The sequence below is a fragment of the Spermophilus citellus genome (genome assembly GCF_964194105.1).
Source record: "Spermophilus citellus genome assembly, chromosome: 4".
NCBI lineage: Eukaryota > Metazoa > Chordata > Mammalia > Rodentia > Sciuridae > Spermophilus > Spermophilus citellus.
Window position 1 is genome coordinate 99,035,815 of NC_138185.1, and position 24,021 is coordinate 99,059,835.

A 24,021-nucleotide genomic window follows, 5' to 3' on the forward strand; every position below is an offset into this window, starting at 1 on the left:
ACTGGCCCTATTCTGCTCAGCCCATCATCGATGTTCAGGTAGCACTTTTGTTTTCTAACTGTGGAATTAAACAGGAATTCTGAAGTGATTTAGCTGAGAGAGGTTTTGCGCAGGAGAAGGGAGCACAGAAGGGAGGCAGATATGCACAGTCTCTGATCTTGAGCACACAGGGTCCCAACAAGAGACACTTCCCTCATGTTTTACATGGGATGGCAGCTCTGACCTCTTTGTAAGAATTTCCCCTGGGAAAAATAATCATATGAACTCTGAGGCTTACACCTACCAACAATCTCACTGGGTTCCTTGTTATAAAGCTTTTTGTTCCAGTACAGGAGTCTGAGGAGTGGGAATGAGACCAGAAGAACAAGGCAAATCCCAACAAACATGTGTGCCGTGAATCTGGCGAAGTCCAGGCCCTGGAAAGATAAAAGGGGAAATGGGTGGAAATGCCCTTTTCTCTGCACTGGTGGCAGCTCCCCACATCAGGATCCATGGAGGGTCAAGACGAGAGATTGTAGGGAACATCAGGACCTCTGGGGACCTTAGGTAGAGGGTCCTGAAGCCCAGTACAAAAACCAAGGAGAAATACAGATGCCTCACCATGAGTTTGAAACAGTCAAGGTTTTTTTCTTTCATGTTGAACTAATAATTCTTACATGTATAAAAAGCCATCTTAGGAGGAAACGAAAACAAGCTAACATATCTAATTCCAACCTTGGCTTCCAGTTTCAGGTGTAAAAAGACTGAATGTGAGTAAACATTAAACAATGTGACTAACAGCATTCACTATTTTAAAGGTACATTGGGTTTTTAAAGCATTTCACTAAAGTTCTTGCCATTGATTTGAAGGAGAGAGTCCTCAGGGCTGGAAAGCACAGTCTTTCCTCCCTGGTCAGCATCAGAGGCTGCCCAGAGCATGAGGACCAGTCACAGGGGTCCTAGGCAAGTGCCCTCTGCTTGCTTCCTCTGCCTGCCTGTGGGGTATGCACCATGGTCAGATGTTGACCATGACCTTGAACTTTGTGTTTATCTACAGCATTCATACTCCAGATATCTGCTTGAAAAATAATACTTTAAGGTACTCATGAAAATGTTCTAATTTCCTCTAAAATCAGAAGTAAAAAAAAATGAACTTTTGGGTCAGAGAAAATTATTTAAAACACAATATTAAGATAGTTATCTTTATGCCCAACTGGGTCATGAAATGTAATTGTTAATACTGTTTCATGGAAATGGCCCAGGAAAACATAGATCTTTGTAGCCCTTGTAATTCTGGGTCTGTTTGGAATATGATAACTATGAAGTTTTGCTGCTTTAGAAATGGTGGGGCATTTAAAGAAAAACTGGGTAGATAAATGAAAAAAAAAAACAAAACCCAAGGACTAAAGTGGTCCAAGGAATACATCCACAGCAAAATTACACAGCACTGAGTGGAGGTATTTGATTGCTACTAGAGTTGTGGAATGGGTGAATTTATCAAGCAATACAAAATAGAAAAAAAAATTCAAACTTATATTTTTAAGAAGTAATACAAGCAAAAGCAATGTACAATGGGATGCAAATGTTTTCACTAAGCTTATAAGGTGCATGTATCTGGGCCCCCCTGCTGCTACTGCAGATGTCTATAATTTCCTAGACACTTCTCTTTAATGTTCCCAGTAACAAAACCGTCCCCTGTCACACTACATCAATATGGTGCTTAACTGCAGCCCTTTCTTCTTGCATGGTACTGCTTCTGCTTCTACATTATTCTGTATGGTTTTGTTTGGGGCTCCACTCAGCCATTTTCTTTGCAGTTTTCCACAAACCCTCATTTAATGGATTAGTGGTTAAATATTGAAGCATGTGAAACAACCAATAGAGGACCCCATGGAAAACAGAGTAGAATATGCCTTGCTTTATAAGCTATATAAAATTATGAGGATGTAGTTAAAGGATTCCCAGTCAAACAATACTGTTTCCTAGGCACTATGCTATCCGGTTAGCTCTGTGACTTGTCAAGAGTCCACTGGGTCGTAAGGGATGGTTCAAGCCAAAGTGGTTTCTTGAATTATTCCAAGGTAAAAACTCAGTGCAAACTCTTCTAAGTGAAAAGCTTATGAATTGTTAAGCTGAATCTACTGAGTGTGTTAGTAAACTACACACAGTGCATTTTGAAAACAGAATCCAGTCTGGATGCCCAGGACAGAGGAGTTCTCAGGGCTGGAGAACACAGTAAGGAGAGAACATACATACTATAGGAATGAATATGGTGACAGACAGGAGAGATTGGTGTGATCCTACTGTGTGCAAGGAACCAACAGTGCATGTGGCAGAGGGGTCCTGACACCCATGGATCTGAAGGAGGTAAGAGGACTTCTGGAAGAGTGAAGGTGGGTGAGCCCAGCATACAGGAAACAGCAAGCCACAGAAGTAATGAACTGGCCCAGGAGGGGAAAACATCAAATAAGAGTCCAGAGGCCATAGGTACTGAAGAGTGGTATGGGAATAAAATGCTCATTCAGGAGACTAAGAAATGGCCAAAGAAGCAGAGCCAGCAGAGTGACACTGAAAGTTGTCACACAGTGGATTGGAGGAAAGCACTACCAGAAGCAGCTAAAGGACACAATTTTCTGAAGTCATGAATTTGAGACTCTTCTTTTTAAAAAAAAATATTTATTTTTTAGTTATATGTGGACACAATATCTTTATTTTAATGTGGTGCTGAAGATCGAACACAGTGCCTCACACATGGTAAGCGAGCACTCTGCTACTGAGCCACAAACCCGGCTCGGTTTATTCCTTTTTTATTATTTATATATGACAGTGGAATGCATTACAATTCTTATTACACATATAGAGCACAGATTTTCATATTTCTGGTTGTATACAAAGTATATTCACATCAATTGGTGTCTTCATACATGTATGTTGGATAATAATGATCATCACATTCACCATCATTTATAACCCTATGACCCTGACCTTCCCCTCCAACCCCTCTGCCCTATCTAGAGTTTGTCTATTCCTCCCATGTGCCTCTCCCTAACCCACTATGAATCAGTCTCCCTATATCAAAGAAAATATTCAGCATTTGGTTTTTTGGGATTGGCTAAATTCACTTAGAATTATCTTCTCTAATCCATCCATTTACCTGCAAATGCCATGACTTTATTCTATTCTCTTGCTGAGTAATATTCCATTGTGTATATAGGCCACATACTTTTTATCCATTCATCTATTGAAGGGCATCTAGGTTGGTTCCACAGTTTAGCTATTGTGAATTGTGCTGCTATAAACATTGATGTGGCTGTGTCCCTGTAGTATGCTGTTTTTAAGTCCTTTGGGTATAGACCAAGGAGAGGAATAGCTGGATCAAATGGTGGTTCCATTCCCAGCTTTCCAAGGAATCTCCATACTGCTTTCCATATTGGCTGCACCAATTTGCAGTCCTATCAACAGTGTATCAGTGTTTTTCCCTGCATCCTCACCAAAACTTATTGTTGTTTGTCTTCATAATAGTCTCCATTCTAACTGAAGTGAGATGAAATCCTAGAGTGGTTTTGATTTGCATTTCTGTTATTGTCAGTGATGATGAACATTTTTTCATATATTTGTTGATTAATTGTATATATTCTTCTGAGAAGTATCTGTTCAGGTCCTTGACCCATTTATTGATTGGGTTATTTGGGGGGTTTTTTGGTGCTTAGCTTTTTGAGTTCTTTATATACCCTAGAGATTAGTGCTCTATCTGATGTGTAAGGGGTAAAGATTTGTTCACAAGATGTAGGCTCTCTATTCACCTCACATATTATTTCTTTTGCTGAAAAGAAAGATTTTTAGTTTGAGTCCATCCCATTTATTGATTCTTTGTTGGGGTTTTTAGCTTCTTCTATCCACTCTGTCCTGCAGAGAGGCTTAGGAGAGCATGCCCCAACCTGGACAGATCAAGAAAGGTGAGGGTCGGCCAGCCGCCCACCCAGCCCTCCCCACCAGAGGACAATCAGATGCGCCAGGGAGACGAGTCAAAGCAGTATCTCATTTATTGAGGAAGCACACACAACTTACATAAGGAGTAAAAGCCAATCATTTTAAAACATGGAAAAGCGGGAACCAATCAACATAAAGGTCAAGTCAACAGGAGAAATTCACATGTATACCCATACCATAATTTCCAATGAAGAGCACGAGCTGTGCACAAGCATGGAAGAGAAGTAAGCCAATCAGGGAGGTTTCAAAACAACTTCAGTGTCCTCCTATTGGCATTTAGCCAGGCGCCAACTTAGTTTTCGGCCCCACAATTCTTGATCTTAATTCTTGCACCACAGGAGTCTTATTAAGAAAGTTGGGGCCTAATCCCACATGATAGAGATTAGGGCCTACTTTTTCTTCTAATAGACGCAGGGTCTCTGGTTTTATTCCTAAGTCCTTGATCCATTTTGAGTTCAGCTTTGTGCATGGTGAGAGATAGGGGTTTAATTTCATTTTGTTGCATATGGATTTCCAGTTTTCCCAGCACCATTTGTTGAAGAGACTATCTTTTCTCCAGTGCATGTTTTGGCACCTTTGTCAAACATAAGATAATTGTAATTTCATGGGTTAGTCTCTGTGTCCTCTATTCTGTACCATTGGTCTACCAGTCTGTTTTGATGCCAATACCATGCTATTTTTGTTACTGTTCCTCTGTAGTAGTTTAAGGTCTGATATTGTGATGCCACCTGCTTCCCTCTTCCTGCTAAGGATTGCTTTGGCTATTCTGAGTCTCTTATTTTTCCAGATGAATTTCATGATTGCTTTTTCTATTTCTATGAGGAATGTCATTGGAATTTTGATAAGAATTGCATTAAATCTATATAGTGCTTTAGGAAGTATGATCATTTTTTATAATATTAATTATGCCTATCCAAGAGCAAGGTAGATCTTTCCATCTTCTAAGGTCTTCTTTGACTTCTTTCTTTAGGGTTCTGTAATTTTCATTATATAGATCTTTCACCTCTTTTGTTGATTCCCAAGTATTTCATTTTTTTTAGGCTATTGAAAATGGGGTAGTTTTCCTGTTTCCATTTCTGAGGATTTATCATTGATATACAGAAATGCCTTTGATTAATGGGTGTTGATTTTATATCCTGCTACTTTGCTTAATTCATTTTCTAGTTCTAGAAATTTTCTGATGGAACCTTTAGGATCTTATAGGTATAGAATCATATCATTAGCAAATAGTGCCAATTTGAGTTATTCTTTTCCTATGTGTATCCCTTTAATTTCCTTCATCCGTCTGATTGCTCTGGCCAGTGTTTCTTTTTTTTTTATTTTTATTGTTGGTTGTTCAAAACATTACATAGTTCTTGATATATCATATTTCACACTTTGATTCAAATGGGTTATGAACTCCCAATTCTACCCCGTATACAGATTGCAGAATCACATCAGTTACACTTCCACTGATTTACATATTGACATACTCATGTCTGTTGTATTCTGCTGCCTTTCCTATCCTCTACTATCCCCCCTCCCCTCCCCTCCCCTCTTCTCTCTCTACCCCCTCTACTGTAATTCATTTCTCCCCCTGTATTATTTTTCCCTTACCCCTCACTTCTTCTTGTATGTAATTTTGTATAACCCTGAGGGTCTCCTTCCATTTCCATGCAATTTCCCTTCTCTCTCCCTTTCCCTCCCACCTCTCATCCCTGTTTAATGTTAATCTTCTTCTCAAGCTCTTCGTCCCTACTCTGTTCTTAGTTACTCTCCTTATATCAAAGAAGACATTTGGCATTTGTTTTTTAGGGATTGGCTAGCTTGACTTAGCATAGTCTGCTCTAATGCCATCCATTTCCCTCCAAATTCTATGATTTTGTCATTTTTTAATGCAGAGTAATACTCCATTGTGTATAAATGCCACATTTTTTTATCCATTTGTCTATTGAAGGGCATCTAGGTTGGTTCCACAGTCTTGCTATTGTGAATTGTGCTACTATAAACATCGATTTAGCAGTGTCCCTGTAGCATGCTCTTTTTAGGTCTTAGGGAATAGACCGAGAAGGGGAATACCTGGGTCAAATGGTGGTTCCATTCCCAGCTTTCCAAGAAATCTCCATACTGCTTTCCAAATTGGCTGCACCAATTTGCAGTCCCGCCAAGAATGAACAAATGTACCCTTTTCCCCACATCCTCGTCAGCACTTGTTGTTGTTTGACTTCATAGTGGCTGCCAATCTTACTGGAGTGAGATGGTATCTTAGGGTGGTTTTGATTTGCATTTCTCTGACTGCTAGAGATGCTGAGCATTTTTTCATGTACTTGTTGATTGATTGTATGTCCTCCTCTGAGAAGTGTCTATTCAGGTCCTTGGCCCATTTGTTGATTGGGTTATTTGTTATCTTATTGTCTAATTTTTTGAGTTCTTTGTATACTCTGGATATTAGGGCTCTATCTGAAGTGTGAGGAGTAAAGATTTGTTCCCAGGATGTAGGATCCCTATCTACCTCTCTTATTGTTTCTTTTGCTGAGAAAAACCTTTTTAGTTTGAGTAAGTCCCATTTGTTGATTCTAGTTATTAACTCTTGTGCTATGGGTGTCCTATTGAGGAATTTGGAGCCTGACCCCACAGTATGTAGATCGTAGCCAACTTTTTCTTCTATCAAACGCCGTGTCTCTGATTTGATATCAAGCTCCTTGATCCATTTTGAGTTAACTTTTGTGCATGGCGAGAGAAAGGGATTCAGTTTCATTTTGATGCATATGGATTTCCAGTTTTCCCAGCACCATTTGTTGAAGATGCTATCCTTCCTCCATTGCATGTTTTTAGCCCCTTTATCAAATATAAGATAGTTGGAACTTTGTGGATTAGTCTCTGTGTCCTCTATTCTGTACCATTGGTCCACCTGCCTGTTTTGGTACCAGTACCATGCTGTTTTTGTTACTATTGCTTTGTAGTACAGTTTGAACTCTGGTATCTCTATACCTCCAGATTCACACTTCCTGCTTAGAATTGCTTTTGCTATTCTGGGTCTTTTGTTTTTCCATATGAATTTCATGATTGCTTTCTCTATTTCTACAAGAAATGCTGTTGGGATTTTGATTGGCATTGCATTAAACCTATAGAGAACTTTTGGTACTATCGCCATTTTGATGATGTTAGTTCTGCCTATCCATGAACAGGGTATATTTTTCCATCTTCTAAGATCTTCTTCTATTTCTCTCTTTAGGGATCTGTAGTTTTCATTGTATAAGTCTTTCACCTCTTTTGTTAGGTTGATTCCCAAGTATTTTATTTTTTTTTGAGGATATTGTGAATGGAGTGGTTGTCCTCATTTCCATTTCAGAGGATTTGTCGCTGATATACAGGAATGCCTTTGATTTATGCGTGTTTATTTTATATCCTGCCACTTTGCTGAATTCATTTATTAGCTCTAATAGTTTCTTTGTAGACCCTTTTGGGTCTGCTAGGTATAGAATCATGTCATCTGCAAATAGTGATAATTTAAGTTCTTCTTTTCCTATTTTTATGCCTTTAATTTCTTTTGTCTGTCTAATTGCTCTGGCCAGTGTTTCAAGAACTATGTTGAACAGAAGTGGTGAGAGAGGGCATCCCTGTCTTGTTCCAGATTTTAGAGGGAATGCCTTCAATTTCTCTCCATTCAGAATGATGCTAGCCTGAGGCTTAGCATAGATTGCTTTTACAATGTTGAGGTATGTTCCTGTTATCCCTAGTTTTTCTAGAGTTTTGAACAGAAAGGGATGCTGTACTTTGTCAAATGCTTTTTCCGCATCTATTGAGATGATCATATGGTTCTTATTTTTCAGTCTATTGATGTGGTGAATAACATTTATTGATTTCCGTATATTGAACCAGCCTTGCATCCCAGGGATGAATCCTACTTGATCATGGTGCACAATTTTTTTGATATGTTTTTGAATCCGATTCGCCAGAATTTTATTGAGGATTTTTGCATCTAGGTTCATTAGAGATATTGGTCTGTAGTTTTCTTTCTTTGAAGTGTCTTTGTCTGGTTTAGGAATCAGGGTGATGTTGGCCTCGTAGAATGAATTTGGAAGTTCTCCCTCTTTTTCTATTTCCTGAAATAGCTTGAAAAGTATTGGTATTAGTTCCTCTTTAAAGGTTTTGTAAAACTCTGCTGTATACCCATCCGGTTCTGTACTTTTCTTAGTTGGTAGTCTTTTGATGGTTTCTTCTATTTCCTCAATTGATATCGGTCTGTTTAGGTTGTCTATATCCTCCTGACTCAATCTGGGCAGATCATATGACTTAAGAAATGTATCGATGCCTTCACTATCTTCTATTTTATTGGAGTATAAGGATTCAAAATAATTTCTGGTTATCTTCTGTATTTCTGAAGTGTCTGTTGTGATGTTGCCTTTTTCATCCTGTATGCTAGTAATTTGAGTTCTCTCTCTTCTTCTCTTCGTTAGCATGGCTAAGGGTCTGTCGATTTTATTTATTTTTTCAAAGAACCAACTTTTAGTTTTGTCAATTTTTTCAATTGTTTCTTTTGTTTCGATTTCATTAATTTCAGCTCTGATTTTAATTATTTCTTGCCTTCTACTTCTTTTGCTGTTGTTTTGCTCTTCTTTTTCTAAGATTTTGAGATGAAGTATGAGATCATTTATTTGTTGGTTTTTTCTTTTGTTAAGGAATGAACTCCAAGAAATGAATTTTCCTCTTAGAACTGCTTTCAATGTGTCCCATAGATTCCAATATGTTGTGTCTGTGTTTTCATTTATCTCTAAGAATTTTTTAATTTCCTCCTTGATGTCTTCTATAACCCATTGATCATTCAGTAACCTATTGTTCATTCTCCAAGTGATGCATGATTTTTCCTTCCTTCTTTTATCGTTGATTTTCAGTTTCATTCCATTATGATCGGATAAGATGCATGGTATTATCTCTACTCCTTTATATTGTCTAAGAGTTGCCCTGTGACATAATATATGATCTATTTTTGAGAAGGATCCATGTGCTGCTGAGAAAAAAGTGTAACTGCTTGATGTTGGGTGGTATATTCTATATATGTCAATTAAGTCTAGGTTGTTAATTGTGTTATTGAGTTCTATAGTTTCCTTATTCAGCTTTTGTTTGGAAGATCTGTCCAGTGGTGAGAGAGGTGTGTTGAAGTCTCCCATGATTATTGTAGGGTGGTCTATTAGACTCTTGAACTTGAGAAGAGTTTGCTTGATGAACATAGCTGCACCGTTGTTTGGGGCATATATATTTATGATTGTTATGTCTTGTTGGTGTATGGTTCCCTTGAGCAGTATGTAGTGTCCCTCTTTATCCCTTTTGATTAACTTTGGCTTGAAATCTATTTTATTTGATATGAGTATGGACACTCCTGCTTGTTTCCGAAGTCCATATGAGTGATATGATTTTTCCCAACCTTTCACCTTCAGTCTATGTATGTCTTTTCCTATCAAATGCATCTTGCCCTGGCAGGCAAACTAAAGAATAACTGAGGGAGAGGGAAAACCAATGAAAATTCATTTGAACTCAAAAATCAGTAATAGATACTTTCAGCTGCTCTTCTTGAGTCCTCAGAATTCTGAGAGAATGCTTTTTTGAAGAATTCAGAATACAGAATTATGTTTCCAATCCCTATTATCACTCCCAAATGACAAAGCAGTATTTCAGTATAATAAATGGCTCTTCTCTCCATGTCAGACGGAGGAAAAGTAGAATAATTCTGTGAACAAACAAAATCATTTTCTAGAAGATACAAGTAGTCTGTTACAATCTCTTACTTAAATGTCGATACACCCAGAGGCCCAAATATGGGTTTTTTTGTTGTTGTTGTTGTTTTAAAGTAAAGGTTAAGAAACTTCTTATATATACAGATGAGTTCTAAGTTGGCTACATTTCTATCCTAGATAGTCATTCAATTTAAGAGTTTGCCTACCTTAAAATACTCTACAAGATCTCTACAAGTGACTTTAGATCCACTTATCTCTTTTTCCACCAAATGGAACCAGATTTTGAAGCTCTCGTTTAAAGTCTTCATCAATATCTTTCAATCTCCCATCAAAACTAGGATTAGTTGCAACTTTAAGACCAGGATGTGGCAAAAGGAAGCAACCCAGATTTGAGAGACAATTGTGAATGTGCTTCCTTACATTCTGTAACTCTTCATGTTGATTTTGTTTTACCTGCAATCTCTTTTCAAGGAATTGTATTCCACCTTCCAAACCATATGAATGTTCATAAGGATAACTCCAATCTCAAATCAAAAACATTAATGTCTGAAATGGTTTCTGATAGATTTCTTCCATTGCAAGTCTTCCATACTCTGTAAATAATTGTAAGTGTTGAAGATCATCTTCTTGAATATTCTGAGATAAATTATATACCTGCACAGAGCTGGTCATAATGCTCAGAGCAAATACGGTTGCACAGTCTTTAATAGTTGACTGGCTATCAAAGGCACCCTGGGTATCCATTAGCAGCACAGCCACTTTTGTTCCATTAGGTCTGTCAATCACAAATACTTCATTCTAAACTTGTATGCCTGTTGTTTCTCTTTCACAACCACCTCGCCATGTAAAGCCGGTCAATGGTTCATTGTTTCCACCAATCCAACTTTGAGAATCCTTGTTATACATATATCCAAGCATGAAGTCCAGCAGAAATGATTTCCCTTTACGAAAAGCTCCTGCCACAGATACCACAACTATGTTAAGATCTCGTATGTGCTCCTGTAGCAGTATCTGCTCCAAAGCATCTTCATCAAGCTCAAAGTTATGGTCATCTTCATGAGCAAGGACAATCTGTACTGGACATGGTTTCTTCATAACCTCATCAGAGTTTACTAGGTCATCATCTTCATAATCCTCCCCTGGCAGCGAGGTGTCCGCCCTCCCCACATCCTTCTCCCCGAAGGGGCCCATCAAGCCCTGGCCGCCCCTCGTTCTCTGTCCGCGCGAAGCACAGAGGGCAGAGAGTGCCCTCCAGGTGACGGGTCGCCTCACCACGCCCGAGATCGAAGGACTGCCTCTGGCCAGTGTTTCAAGAACTATGTTAAATAGAAGTGGTGAAAGAGGGCATCCCTGTCTTGTTCTGATTTTTAAAGGGAACGCCTTCAATTTTTCTCCATTTAGAATGATGTTGGCTGTTGGGAGCCACGGCCAGGTCCGGATGGCATTTTGCCAGAAGGAGCAGTTGAGAAGTAAGGCCAGCGAGCCATTAGATGATGATAATTAAGTTAAGCTGTGTATAATTATTAACATAATGACTGATTGCTGTAACTGGATGATGCTAAATTGAAACAAGCTGTGTATTCAGTTGTATATGTGGACCTCTGCAGTCCGGCAGTGGGGCAGCTCCTGCTACCTCGGGTGCCTGCTACTTTTGAGTTCTCGCGGAGTTCCTGTCAAGTTCCCGTTGGTTCTCTGGGAGTTTCCATAGAGTTCTGGAGAGTTCCCGTGGGGTTCTGGCAATAAAGGAGTTCCTGTTTGAACCTACAAGTGGCTCGTGACCCCGGTTATTTGTGTCCAGCCAGACTGCGGCAGTTGGCCTGGGGCTTCGCATTGGTAGCCTTTATGATGTTGAGATATGTTCCTGTTATCCCTAATTTTTCTAGTGTTTTGAACATAAAGTAGTACTGTATTTTGTCAAATGCTTTTTCTGCATCTATTGAGATGATCACATGATTCCTATCTTTAAATCTACTGATGTGATGAATTACACTTATTGGTTTTCGTAAGTTGAACCAAACTTGCATCCCTGGGATGAATCCCACTTGATCATGGTGTATGATCTTTTTTATATGTTTTTGTATTTGATTTGCCAGAATTTTATTGAGGATTTTTGCATCTATGTTGATTAGAAATATTGGTCTGAAGTTTTCTTTTTTTTTTTTTTTTTTTTGATGTGTCTTTCCCTGGTTTTAGAATCAGGTGATACTGGCCTCATAGAATGAGTTTGAAAGTGCTGCCTCTATTTCTATTTCCTGAAATAAATTAAGGAGTATTTGTATTAGTTCTTCTTTAAAGGTCTTGTAGAACTCGGCTGTATATCCATCCAGTCCTGGGCTTTTCTTGGTTGGTAGACTTTTGATGCTGTCTGTTATTTTGTCACTTGAAATTGATCTGTTTAAATTATGTATATCATCCTGATTTAATTTGGGCAAATTATATGACCCTAGAAATTTATTGATGACTTCAATATTTTCTATTTGAATGGAGTACAAGTTTTCAAAATAATTTCTAATTATTTTCTGTATTTCGGTAGTGTCTATATGTTAGTGATTTTAGTTTTCTCTCTCCTTCTCTTTGTTAGCATGGCTAAAGGTCTGACAGTTTTATTTATTTTTTCAAAGAACCAACTTTTTGTTCTATAATTTTTTCAATTTTTTCTTTTGTTTCAATTTCATTGATTTCAGCACTGATTTTAATTATTTCCTGTCTTCTGCTGCTTTTGGTGTTGATTTGTTCTTCTTTTTCTGGGGCTTTGAGATGTAGTGTTAAGTCATATATTTGTTGACTTTTTCTTATTTTAAGGAATGAACTCCATGCAATGAACTTTCCTCTTAGAACTGTTTTCATAGTGTCCCAGAGATTTTGATATTTTGTATCTGTGTTCTCATTAACCTTTAAAAATTTTTAAATCTCCTCCCTAATGTCTTTTGCAACCCATTGTTCATTAAATAGCACATTATTTAGTCTCCAGGTGTTGGAGTGGATTTTATTTCTTATTTTATCATTGATTTCTAATTTCATTCTATTATGATCTGATAGAATGCAGGGTAGTATCTCTACTTTTTTATATTTGCTAAGAGTTGCTTTGTGTCATAGTATATGATCTATTTTAGAGAAGGATCCATGTGCTGCTGAGAAGAAAGTGTATTCTCTCATTGAAGGATGAAATATTCTATATATGTCAGTTAGGTCTAAGTTATTGATTGTTTTATTGAGTTCTATAGTTTCTTTGTTCAGCTTTTGTTTGGAAAATCTATCTAGTGATGAAAGAGGTGTGTTAAAGTCACCCAAAATTATTGTGTTGTGGTCTATTTGACTCTCGAACTTGAGAAGAGTTTGTTTGATGAACGTAGATGCTCCATTGTTTGGGGCATATATATTTATGATTGTTAAGTCTTGTTGGTGTATGGTTCCCTTGAGCAGTATGTAGTGTCCTTCTTTATCCTTTTTGATTGACTTTAGTTTGAAGTCTCTTAGAGGCAGCATATTGTTGGGTATGTTATTTTGACCCAATCTGCTAGTCTATGTCTTTTGACTGGTGAGTTTAGGCCATTAACATTCAGGGTTATTATTGAGACATGATTTGTATTTTCAGCCATTTTTGTTTATTTTTAATATTTATGTGACTTGGTTTCTCTTCTGATTAAATTTTCCTTTAGTGTAATCCCTCCTTCTGCTGATTTTCATCATTGTTTTTCATTTCCTCTTCTTGGAATATTTTGCTGAGGATGTTCTGTAGTGCAGGCTTTCTAGTTGTAAATTCTTTTAACTTTTGTTTATCATGAAAGGTTTTTGTTTCATCAAATCTAAAGCTTAGTTTTGCTGGATATAAGATTCTTGGTTGGCATTCATTTTCTTTCAGAGCTTGGTATATATTGTTCCATGATCTCCTGACTTTGAGGGTCTGGGTTGAAAAATCTGCTGAGATATGAATTGGGCTCCCCCACATGTGATCTGATTCCTCTTTATTGCAGCTTTTAAGATTCTATCCTCATTCTGTATGCTAGGTATTTTCATTATAATGTGCCTTGGTGTAGATCTGTTGTAATTTTGTACATTTGGTGTCCTGTAAACCTCTTGTATTTGGTTTTCCAATTCATTCTTCATGAAATGAAAATTTTCCAATTTTCTGATATTATCTCATTGAAGAGACTGTGCATTCCTTTGGTTTGAAACTCTGTGCCTTCCTTTATCCTAATAACTCTTATATTTGGTCTTTTGATGCTGTCCCATAATTCTTGGATGTTCTGTTCATGATTTCTAATTTCTTCACTGTGTGATCAACTTTATTTTCCAGATTGTTTACTTTGTCTTCATTATCTGACATTCTTTCTTCCAAGTGATCTGGTTATGCTTTCTATTGAGTTTTTTATTTGATTTATTGTATCTTTCATTTCAAGTATTTCTTACTGTTTTTATTTTCAGAGTCTCTATCTCTCTCTTGAAGTTATATTTTGCTACCTGAATTTGCTCTCTTATCTCATTGTTGGAGTGATCAATTTTTGCCTGTATTTGGTCATTAGGTTATTCTTTAATTCACAGATCATTTTAATTATGAACCTTCTGAACTCCTTCTCTGATATTTCATCAACTTCATTGTCCATGGGTTCTGTAATTATAGTATCCTGCTTTGTTTGGGGCACTTTCCTCCCTTGTTTTTTCACGTTGTCTGTGTGTCTTCCTTTCTTGCAGCGTGGATCTGAGATATTACAGTTTCTTCCCTATATTCTTGTAGTACAGCAGATTGTCTGTACCTCACCTTGATGTTGGGCTTCCAGATCTGCTGGTATCCCTCAATGAATGCTACTGGAACTGGGTCCTGCACAGTTAGTGTGGGTGGATCTGGGCTCTGGGCTTGACCTACCTCAGTAGTCTGCTGGTTGGAAGGGGCGGTCCTGCTCCAGAGGCTAGGCCCTGATGGGTGTCTGCCCCACCTGGGGTGGGGCAGGCAAGGCCTACTGAGAGTCTGGGTCCCACGCAGGCTGGTGCAGGCAGTTTGGGCTCATCTTTTTTTATTTAAGTGTCTCAGAGTATAAATTTCCCTTTAGAGATTGCATTAGAGCAGAGACCACTAAATCACCATTTGCAGGCTGGATACAGCCACGTCCCTTCTTCTATGCGTTGTCTGTGGCTGCTCTCATGCCATATTGGCAGAACTGAGTAATTTCAACAGTCATCATATGGCCCAAATGCCTATAATATTAACTATATGGCCTTTTAAGTAAAAGTTGCTGACTCCTCCTTTAAAGAAACTTCAAATTTTTATGTGTGCCGTTTCTACTATAATTCAGTTCGAATTTGCTCTAGACTGAATTGTGTTCCCCTGTCAAATTCTTATGCTGAGGCCCTAATTCCCAGTGTGATGCTATTTGCAGACAGAGTCTTTCTGAGATGATTTGGTTGAGATGAGTTCATGAGGCTGGGGCCCACAGGCTGGTGCCCTTACAAGAGACACCACAGAGCTAGCTTGTGCTGTCTTTCTCCCTGTCTCTCTTCCTCTCATTTTCCCTCTCCCTCTCCCTCTTTTGTTTTCCCCATCCTTTAAAGATTAGAACTATATATGTGTTAGGTACTTAAAGTTTTCCAAGAACACTTTTCATTTTTTCATTACTATCTTTACAGTCTTTTTCATTTTGGATCTGTGTCTTCAAGTTCACTAATCTTTTCCTCTGCTATGCTGCCATTAATCCCAACAAGTATATTTCTATTACAGATATTTTAAGTTTTCTCTCTAGAAGCTTGATTTTGGCTTTTTAAAACATGTCTTTAATGTTTCTACTTGAAGGACATCTGTAATGCATGTATCATAATTTTTAGTTTTAATGTCCTTTTTACACATTCTCATACCTGTATCTACTCAAGGTTGACTTCAACGGTTCACATTCTTCTTATCATACGTCATATTTTCTTGCGTCTTTACATGCCTGGTAATCCTTGATCATATGCCACATATTGTGATTTTGCTTTATACATTGTTGAATGTTTTTGTATCCTTCAAATATCTTTGAGGTCTGTTCTGGAGTCTGTTAAACTATATAGAAAGCTTGATTCTTTCAGGTCTTGATTTTAAGATTTATTAGGTGGAATCAGAGCCATATCCAGCCATCTTCACTCCCCACAAGGAGTAATTCCAGAGGCAAGACCCTACTGAGTAGCCTACAATGTGCCCTATGAATTTCAAGGTTCCAGCCTGCCTGGCAGGAATAGAGACTATTCCTGTCCTTGTCATGTCAAGGACTCTTACCTCTAATCCTTCTGGGTTGTGCTTCCCCTGACGATAGGTGGTTTCCTCACATACATGGACTGGAATGAACACTACTGCATTCTCAAGGGAGACTCTCTGAAGGTCTCTGTGGTTCTCTCTCTAAGCAGCTCTGTCCTCTATGGTCCTTTGTCTTGCAAATTCCAGCTGCCTTGGACTCCCCAGACTGTCAGTTCCATCTTATTAACTCAGGGAGCTGAGTGAGCTCCATGTGGTTCCTCCCTCTCCGCAACACACCCTGAAAATTCTCAGGCAGTGAGCCAGAGGAATCATAGTGTTAATCTCATGTCCCATATCATGGGGATTGCTGTCCATTTTTGGTCCAGTGTTCAGTGTCTTAATTACTATTGCTCCTGGTATGCTGTTTGGTTTTGGTTTGGATTTTTGTTCATTTGTTTGTTTGATTGGTTTGGTTGGTTGGTTGGTTGTCCCAGGCAAGAAAGGAAATCCAGTCCCTATTACTCCATCTTGGCTAGAGCAGAAGCTATGTTATTTATTCAAAACATCCACATGCAAGTATTCTAGAAGATTAATTGCATCAAAATACTAAGATAATTTGTCTCTGAGTGGCAGAATTATGACAGCTTTTGTTTGTGTATGCATGAGTACATGTGTGTTTGTCGTTTCTATTTTGTACAAAATACATATTATTGTAGAATAAAAAATTAAACAAATACTCTTTCTGAAGATAGTTCTTTCCCATGTGTATTCCCAGGCCCATCCTGGCTGATAGTTGTCCCTAGAATAGATGACAAGGCTCTGTTACCTTCTGATATATTCCAAGATGATATGTTCATGTTCACATGACAACTCAGTTCACACTCAGGACTGGTGGTGTGCTTCCAGGAAGCTCCCCAGGGCAACCAGGATTACAGACTTTCACCACAGCATCCAAGTTATACCCAGAATCTCTATAACATGAGGGGTCTTCAATGTGGCCATCAATACCTTAGAGCCATGAATTCTTAGCAGTTTAAATACATTTAAGGAAGATGGCACACACACACACACAAACAAACATACTGATGCACTTCATAGGAATACATACACACAACATCATCTACAGTAAATCATACCAAATGTGGAAGCATTTTACTGATACCTCAGAGAAGGAAAATCCAGAAAATTCTAATGATGAAAAAATAATAAGTGAAAATTAATGATAAAGTTTTAATTTCAACTCTTTAAGATATTAAAGTTATACCTATTCTCTTTAAAATAAATGGTTTTTATTTTAGTGTTCAAAGAAAATATTTATTAGTAATTATAGGATCAAAAGACTAGTAGTTTGAAAGACTGTGTCCTAAGAAGTTTCTATCTGTTTTGAGTCAGTGAGCATCAAGACAATGGTTTTCCTTCCTTGAGTTCCTCTACTCAGATGACCTCTCCCTCCCTAGCTAGTGGAGGGATGCAGTCTGGACCTAGAGAAGAAAGGATGGCCCTGATGGGGGCTTGGGTCAGAGTTGTACCTTATACGTCAACTGTTTTATCCACACCAGGACTCCAGTGGGCTGAAGGTGGGACAAGGTGCTGTTACCCAGCAGCATGCCCACACCACTCTGCCCAAGTATAGGCAATACATGTGTCTAGTATCTTGTGGTGGGGTCTCAGCCTTTCATGAGGGCTCTGTGGATTGAGTGGCAGGTAGGAACTTAGCTGTAGTGAAATGATTATTGCTTTATAAGTACTTGGTGATGACAGTTCAGGAAAGGTGATGGTCATGATTGGGAGACTTGAATTGTTACTGGATATGAGAATTGCTTCACTGCTCTTAACTTGTTCAAACTGGGATAGGCTCTAAGAACTTAAACTAAAAATATCTATTTAAGTCCCCTCTCCACTACTTTTTCTCCAAAAGCCTTGATTTATGTAGACAGAACTGTGTGGTTTGGGGCATGTTGGATTGACACTTGTCTCTATGGGAAATACTTGCATGTGGCATTGGGCTTGGTGAGTGAAGCTTTCTGAGCTTCCTGCTCTCTCCTCCGTCATCTGTCCCACCCAGCACTGTGTAGTGATGCTCTAGCATGGCTCTGGGTTTTGTTCCCTGTGCAAAGCCTTCAGTGCTTCTGCACCACCCTCACCCCCAACTTTACCCGCCAGAATAAGGAATCTTTTCTCGTTTGAGAACACATTCTCACAGATGACTTCTCACAAATATCCTCTTGCCAGTCAAACTGGATTTTTTTTCTTCCTGCCTCTGTCTTCTCTAACTCTCCTGCTCCTCTCCCCAACTCCAGACCCCACTTCTGAGGTTCTGTAGGCACCATCTTCAGGGACTCTTCCTCTGCTTGCCTCACCCCATGTGAAGTGCCCTGTATGTTCAAACAGACCTTTCTCCTGCTTGAACTCTGATTGGTGTGATCTCCCTAAAATCAGGGACTGTCATCACAGGCTGTTCAGGTGCTTACAGGCTGGTAGGGGAAGAAACAGAGAAAACTAACCAGTAAAACCCAAGAGAACTGACATAAAGAAATTGTTCCAGGCATTTGGACTAAGCTGACTTACGATACCCGAGCTGAAGTCTATAACTGAATTGTTAAGTCTCCTTTTCTCTATAAAGCATCTCTACTGTGGGTCATTTAGGCAGGATGAAAAGATTAAGTCTGGAGTGTCTGAGGAGCCATGGCAGCAGGCCTTAGTAAAAAGGTGATTTAGGGAAAAGTAATACAAATGAACTAGAGACTTCTAATAATGCCATTCATTGTTGTATTTCTGTAGCAGAATTATTTTTTCTATGTGAAAATTCCAAAATTCTTACTTCCCTATTTGAGAGGTTGGTTCAACAGAATGTGTGTGTGTGTGTGTGTGTGTGTGTGTGTACATATGTGTGTGAATGATATATTTATTAGATTATTTTGAAAGATAATTATTTGTTATGGGGATATATGTTAGGTACAACCAAACTAGATATTTCCAGTTAAGAACATAGGATTCCTGAAACTCAGGCCTTAATTAGTAGGTTGGAAGATAAGACCAACTGAGGTGTTAAGTAATGTATATTTCTGTTGCCTCTGTTATTTCTGTCTTGCGTTCATGTATCATTCTTTCATGATTTTTTAAATCTTGTGCCTAAAAGTCCATTTTGCTTAATTGTGAAATAGGCATGCATGTTACATTTATGTAAAATATTTGCTGTGTAGAGGATTTTTTGTTTATTCTATTAAAAGTTTACTATATTTAAATAAAAACTGAAGGTCAGAAATATATATATATATATATATATATATATATATATACAGCTGACTATATATATATATATATATATATATATATATATATAAAAGACTAGGCATGGAACACCATATGACCCAGCTATACCACTCTTTGGTATTTATCCTTAAGAATTAAAGCCATCATACTATAATGATACATACATACCCACATTTATAGCAACACAATTCACAATAGCCCAACTATGGAACTGGTGTCCATCAACAGATGAATAGATGTAGGTAATGTGGTATACATACACATTAGAGTTGTATTTAGCTATAAAGAGAATTGTATTTAGCTATAATTTTTATTTATGTCACTTTCAGGAAAATGGATGGAACCTGAAAACATTATATTAAGTAAATAAGTAGAACTTAGAAGGTCAGGAGTCATATGTCTTCTCTCATATGTGGAAGCTACAGAGGAAAAAGGACAAGAAAAGTGGGGAGGATCTCATGAAAATCAGAGAGATCAACAGAGTAGGGGAAAGGGGTCATGGGGTGGGAGGAGAGGAGGGGAAGGGGAAATATAATGGGGAATGATATTGACCAAATTATATTCTTATATTGTGTGCATGTATGAATATGTAATAACAAATCCAACTATTTAGTACAACTATAATGCACCAATTAAAAATGTGGAAAAAATATCTATAGGGGTTTTCAAAGAACTTCTAAGGCCTTCACGTTCTGACCCTTAAAAAAAGTTTAAGTTCTTCAATAAATATATCTACCTCAGTTGAGAAGGAAATCACATATCTCCTGTAAAAGATGACAGGCCATTTTGTTCTTAATACTAGTTAAACCTCCATTCCTATTGATGTAATTAATACAACATATTATGACTATGTTATACAATCATTTCTTCAAAACCTTAGGAGATCAAGAATGAAGGCAATTCATCTCTGTCTCCTTACGTCCCACCCACAAGACATCTAAAAGCATTTACTATAAAGAGGTAATACAGAGGATCTTGATTTCTAATAAAGGTTAATAAAGGTTTCTAAAACACTGGGCAGAGGGCTAAGTGAGTTTAGTTCTGCATTTATTGAAAGTAACCCTAATATACTGGTACATACCATCTTCCTCAATTCTTGGTTGGAAACAATAATGACATTTGGTGGGTCCCCGATGGCAGTGGCAGCTCCTCCAATGTTTGTGAAGATCACCTCTGCAATCAGGACTTGCCTTGGATCAAGGTTGAGCACCTCACATAATCTATCATAAATGGAGGAAAATGAAATTAGTCCCACTATTTACATCATAAAGGACCCATGTGCAGCCCATATATATTTAAAGTACTGGCTTAAACCTAGAAAGCACACACATTTATGAGAGGGCAGTGTTGGAGTGGGGGAGACAACTACAATAACACCCTTGGGATGCAGTGACTCTGAAAATGATATTTCTTCTGAATTAACCCAGCATCCTCTGAACCATCAGTGTCATAATGTAACCCTTCTCCACCCCCATAAGTCTAGATGGAGCACAGTCCCCCGTGTGCAAGCTCCCAGTGAAAGGCAGGGCCTGGCACAGGCAGATGGGCACTGGCCACCAAAACCCTCTGAGTCAGGGGCAGGGGTCAATGCAGAAATCACCAGTGCTCACACTAAGCCTGCTCACCTAGTCCTGTACCTGCCTCCCCTTCACAGATGCTAAGACCTCAAGGTTTCCTCTCAGCCCTTCCCTTTAACTACTGACTACTGACTTCTTTCTTAGAGAAGAAAGTTCTCCACCATGTCTACACTAGATTGTCTTAGAATCCTTGAAAGTTGCTGGGTGTGGTGATGTATGCCTATAATTCCAGCCACTCAGGAGGCTGAGACAGAAGGATCTCGAGTTCAAAGCCAGTCTCAGCAACTTAGTGAGGCCTGAAGCAACTCAGTGAGACCCTGTCTCTAAATAAAATACAAAATAGGGCTGGGGATGTGGCTCAGTGGTTTAGTGCCCCTGGTTCAATCCCCAGTGCCAAAATAAATAAATAATAAATAAATAATCCTTGAAAGTTTTACAGCCTGGTCTGCAGCAGACCAATACTTGGGAGTGGGCCTGCATAGCAGCATTCTAGAACTCCTCAAGTGAGTGCTGTGCATAGAGATGAGAAACATTGCTCAAAGAAAATACAAAGAGCACATCACAGCATCCTCCACACCTGTTCATCCTCTTTTCCCTCTGCCATGTAGTAACTGGGCTCTGGATCTCACTCCTTGAGGCAGGTCCTGCTGCACTTGAAGGTTTTCCAACCACCTTCTGCCCTCAGCTCAGAGCATAGAAAGCCACACAGTCTTCCCCTCCACTGATGTGAGGGCCGACTGGCCTGGAGGCTGTATAGAAGCTGAAGAAGGAGTGATCCTGGCTACCAGGATCCAGAGTGACTCTACATATGGGCATCAGACCCAAGTCAGCAGCTGCACTCAGTGGAGGAACTACCAGAATCTCCTTCTAACAAGAAAATAATTCATAGACAGAGCACAGAGATGGCACCTGATCTAAATGGACCTCGCTGTTGAACTCTAGGGACTGAGCACTTCTCAGTCCAGACAAAGGCAGAAGAAAGCAATCAACTCCTCTAAAATATGAAGAACGTTGTAATATAAATAATGAATCTTAAGACCAACAATATGTGAAACACATCTTGAAAGACATGGGTTTCAAACTAGAAAATGAAGTCCCTGATTTAAAAAAAATTACAAAGCTAATTTCTGAGCAACAAAGATCAAAACAATTTCCAGAAAGGCTGAACCATCTTTAAAACAAAGAATATACAGGGTAGATACAAAAAAAGGTCTATACTTTGGGAAAGGGTTCACAAAGGGGCCAGGACTGAATGTCTAGCTGCAGAAGATTCTGGGCAACATATCATTGCACTCAATATATGTCAAATTATTGAAGTAGATGGGATTAAGAGTTGGAATTGAATTAGACTGAATGTCTCTTTCCTGAAATTGCCTGCAAAGTCCCATTAGGCCAAGTCCTAACTCAGGTGAACACAGTCTGTCCTGCTATCTTCCAAGCCTTCAGACAAGGAACCAGACAATGACTGTTCCATCTTCCCCAAGGCACGTGCCCCTCGGAGCCCTGGACAGGAGCTTTCATACCAGCACAATTGTGAACTGCTGCCAGCCAGGTGGAAGATGATAATGGGAGTGCATGGACAAGAACTGTCTGGGGTCCTCAATAAACAGCCCAGTCTCCTGAAAAGCAATGCCCACATCTTCCAACTCCCCACCACATTGCTGTCACCCACCTATGGGAATACTACAGCTTGTCAAGTGCATTTAAGTCACACAAAGCCAGCGCTGGCTGGTCTGGAATGCAGTGAGTTGTGCTTCAGTGAAAGGGTGGGCACTGGCTCCTGCCTTTTTGTAGATGTGAGAAGGGAGCCTTGGGTCAGGTGGTACAGCCAAAACATACCTGCCCTGAGCCTGGCTATGGTCCCCACAGCAAAAGTCCTCTGCATACCTTATGGTCACAGGAGTAAAGAGGAGCATCGTGGTGACATTGTCTAAGAAGGCAGAAAGGATGGCAGCAATGAGACACAGCATGATGATCATGGTCCATACCCTTCCTCGGGATAGTCGGTATGCCTGGGTGCACACACATGTTGGAAGGAATAAGATAGAATCAGTGCATTTGTAGAATAGATGTGACTTTTCATAAGTGAATCCAAGGAATAGGGACCCAAATAATCCATGCATGGTGGGTTAGAACTTATACTGTAGAATCCTAAATCTGTTAAGATCGCATGGTAGTGGCCATTACAGTACTTGGACAATATAAATCCACAAGGCCCTACGTTCTCTTTTTTTTTGATTCTCTCTCTTCACTGTGCCCTTATGATGGTTAATTTGTTACAAAATGTCAACATTCAATCCCTTTCATGTTATCTATAATTTTGATTAGATATCCTGAACAGCTACATTTGAGATCCATGTGACCCTAGCGGCTGCTGATCTTTGGAGACATAAGGAATACTTTTATTATCAAGGTATTAGAAGGAAGAGGCCAGATATCTGCCTGGTATACACAACATGGTACACAAAGACCACAAAAATCACTGCATGGTTCTTTTATTCAGAATTTTCAAAGTGTTTTGTTGAATAAATTATTTTAATAAGAGTTTTTCAGTTACAAAAGCAACATCAAGACAGCACTAGCCTTTGCATTAGTAGGGCCCTGCAAGATCTTTTGCCAACCATGCATGCTAGAGTTAGTACAAATCCTGCATGCCAGAATCTGCTGGTGAAACTCTCCAAAGTTCCAGCTAAAAATGCAAATAAAGGTTACAATGAGAAATCACAAGTGTTGGAGAAAATGTAAAGAAAAGGAAAGTCATACACTGTTGGTAGAGATGTAAATCAGTACAGCCATTATAGAGAACAGGGTGGAGGGTCCTCAAAAACCTAATATCTATCAACTGTATGATCCAGTTATCCCACTACTGGACATATATCCAAAGGAATGTATATCTGTATGTTTACTGAAGAGTTATTAACAACAGCCAAGATATGGATTAATCTAAGTGTCCAGCAACAGATGAATGGATAAAGACAATGCGATATATACATTATGGAATACTACTTAATACACAAAAAAGGGGAAAAGCCTGTAATTTTCAACAACATGGATGGAACTGAAGGATATTACATTAAGTAAAACAAGCCAGGTACAGAAAGATGAAGACCACATGATCTCAAATATGGAATCTAATAAAATTGATATAGAAGTAGACAGTAGAATGACAGTTACCAGAGATGGAAGGGCTGGGAGAGGGGGTTGGGGAGATGTTGATCAAAGGGTACAAAGTTGAAGATAGAGGAATACATTTTGAGATCTGCTACACAGGCAGATTGACTATAGT

General features: G+C 38.8%; 1 protein-coding gene and 1 pseudogene across 2 annotated transcripts in view; both read right to left on the reverse strand.

Annotated features, from left to right (window-relative positions):
- The window catches only part of OCA2 (OCA2 melanosomal transmembrane protein), a gene marked incomplete at its 3' end in the record, with an annotated part of 367,555 nt that overhangs the window by 209,748 nt on the left and 133,786 nt on the right, over positions 1-24,021 (reverse strand). The window contains exons 13-15 of the mRNA XM_081289957.1: positions 22,623-22,747; positions 20,240-20,378; positions 284-416 (exon numbers count right to left, since the gene is read on the reverse strand). Of these exons, the coding sequence (XP_081146083.1) occupies positions 284-416; positions 20,240-20,378; positions 22,623-22,747 (397 nt within the window). The remainder of the gene's footprint in view (positions 1-283; positions 417-20,239; positions 20,379-22,622; positions 22,748-24,021) is intronic.
- Positions 9,442-10,825, reverse strand: LOC308648504 (atlastin-2-like; annotated as a pseudogene). Its single transcript has one exon. The product of its transcript is annotated as an atlastin-2-like (transcript).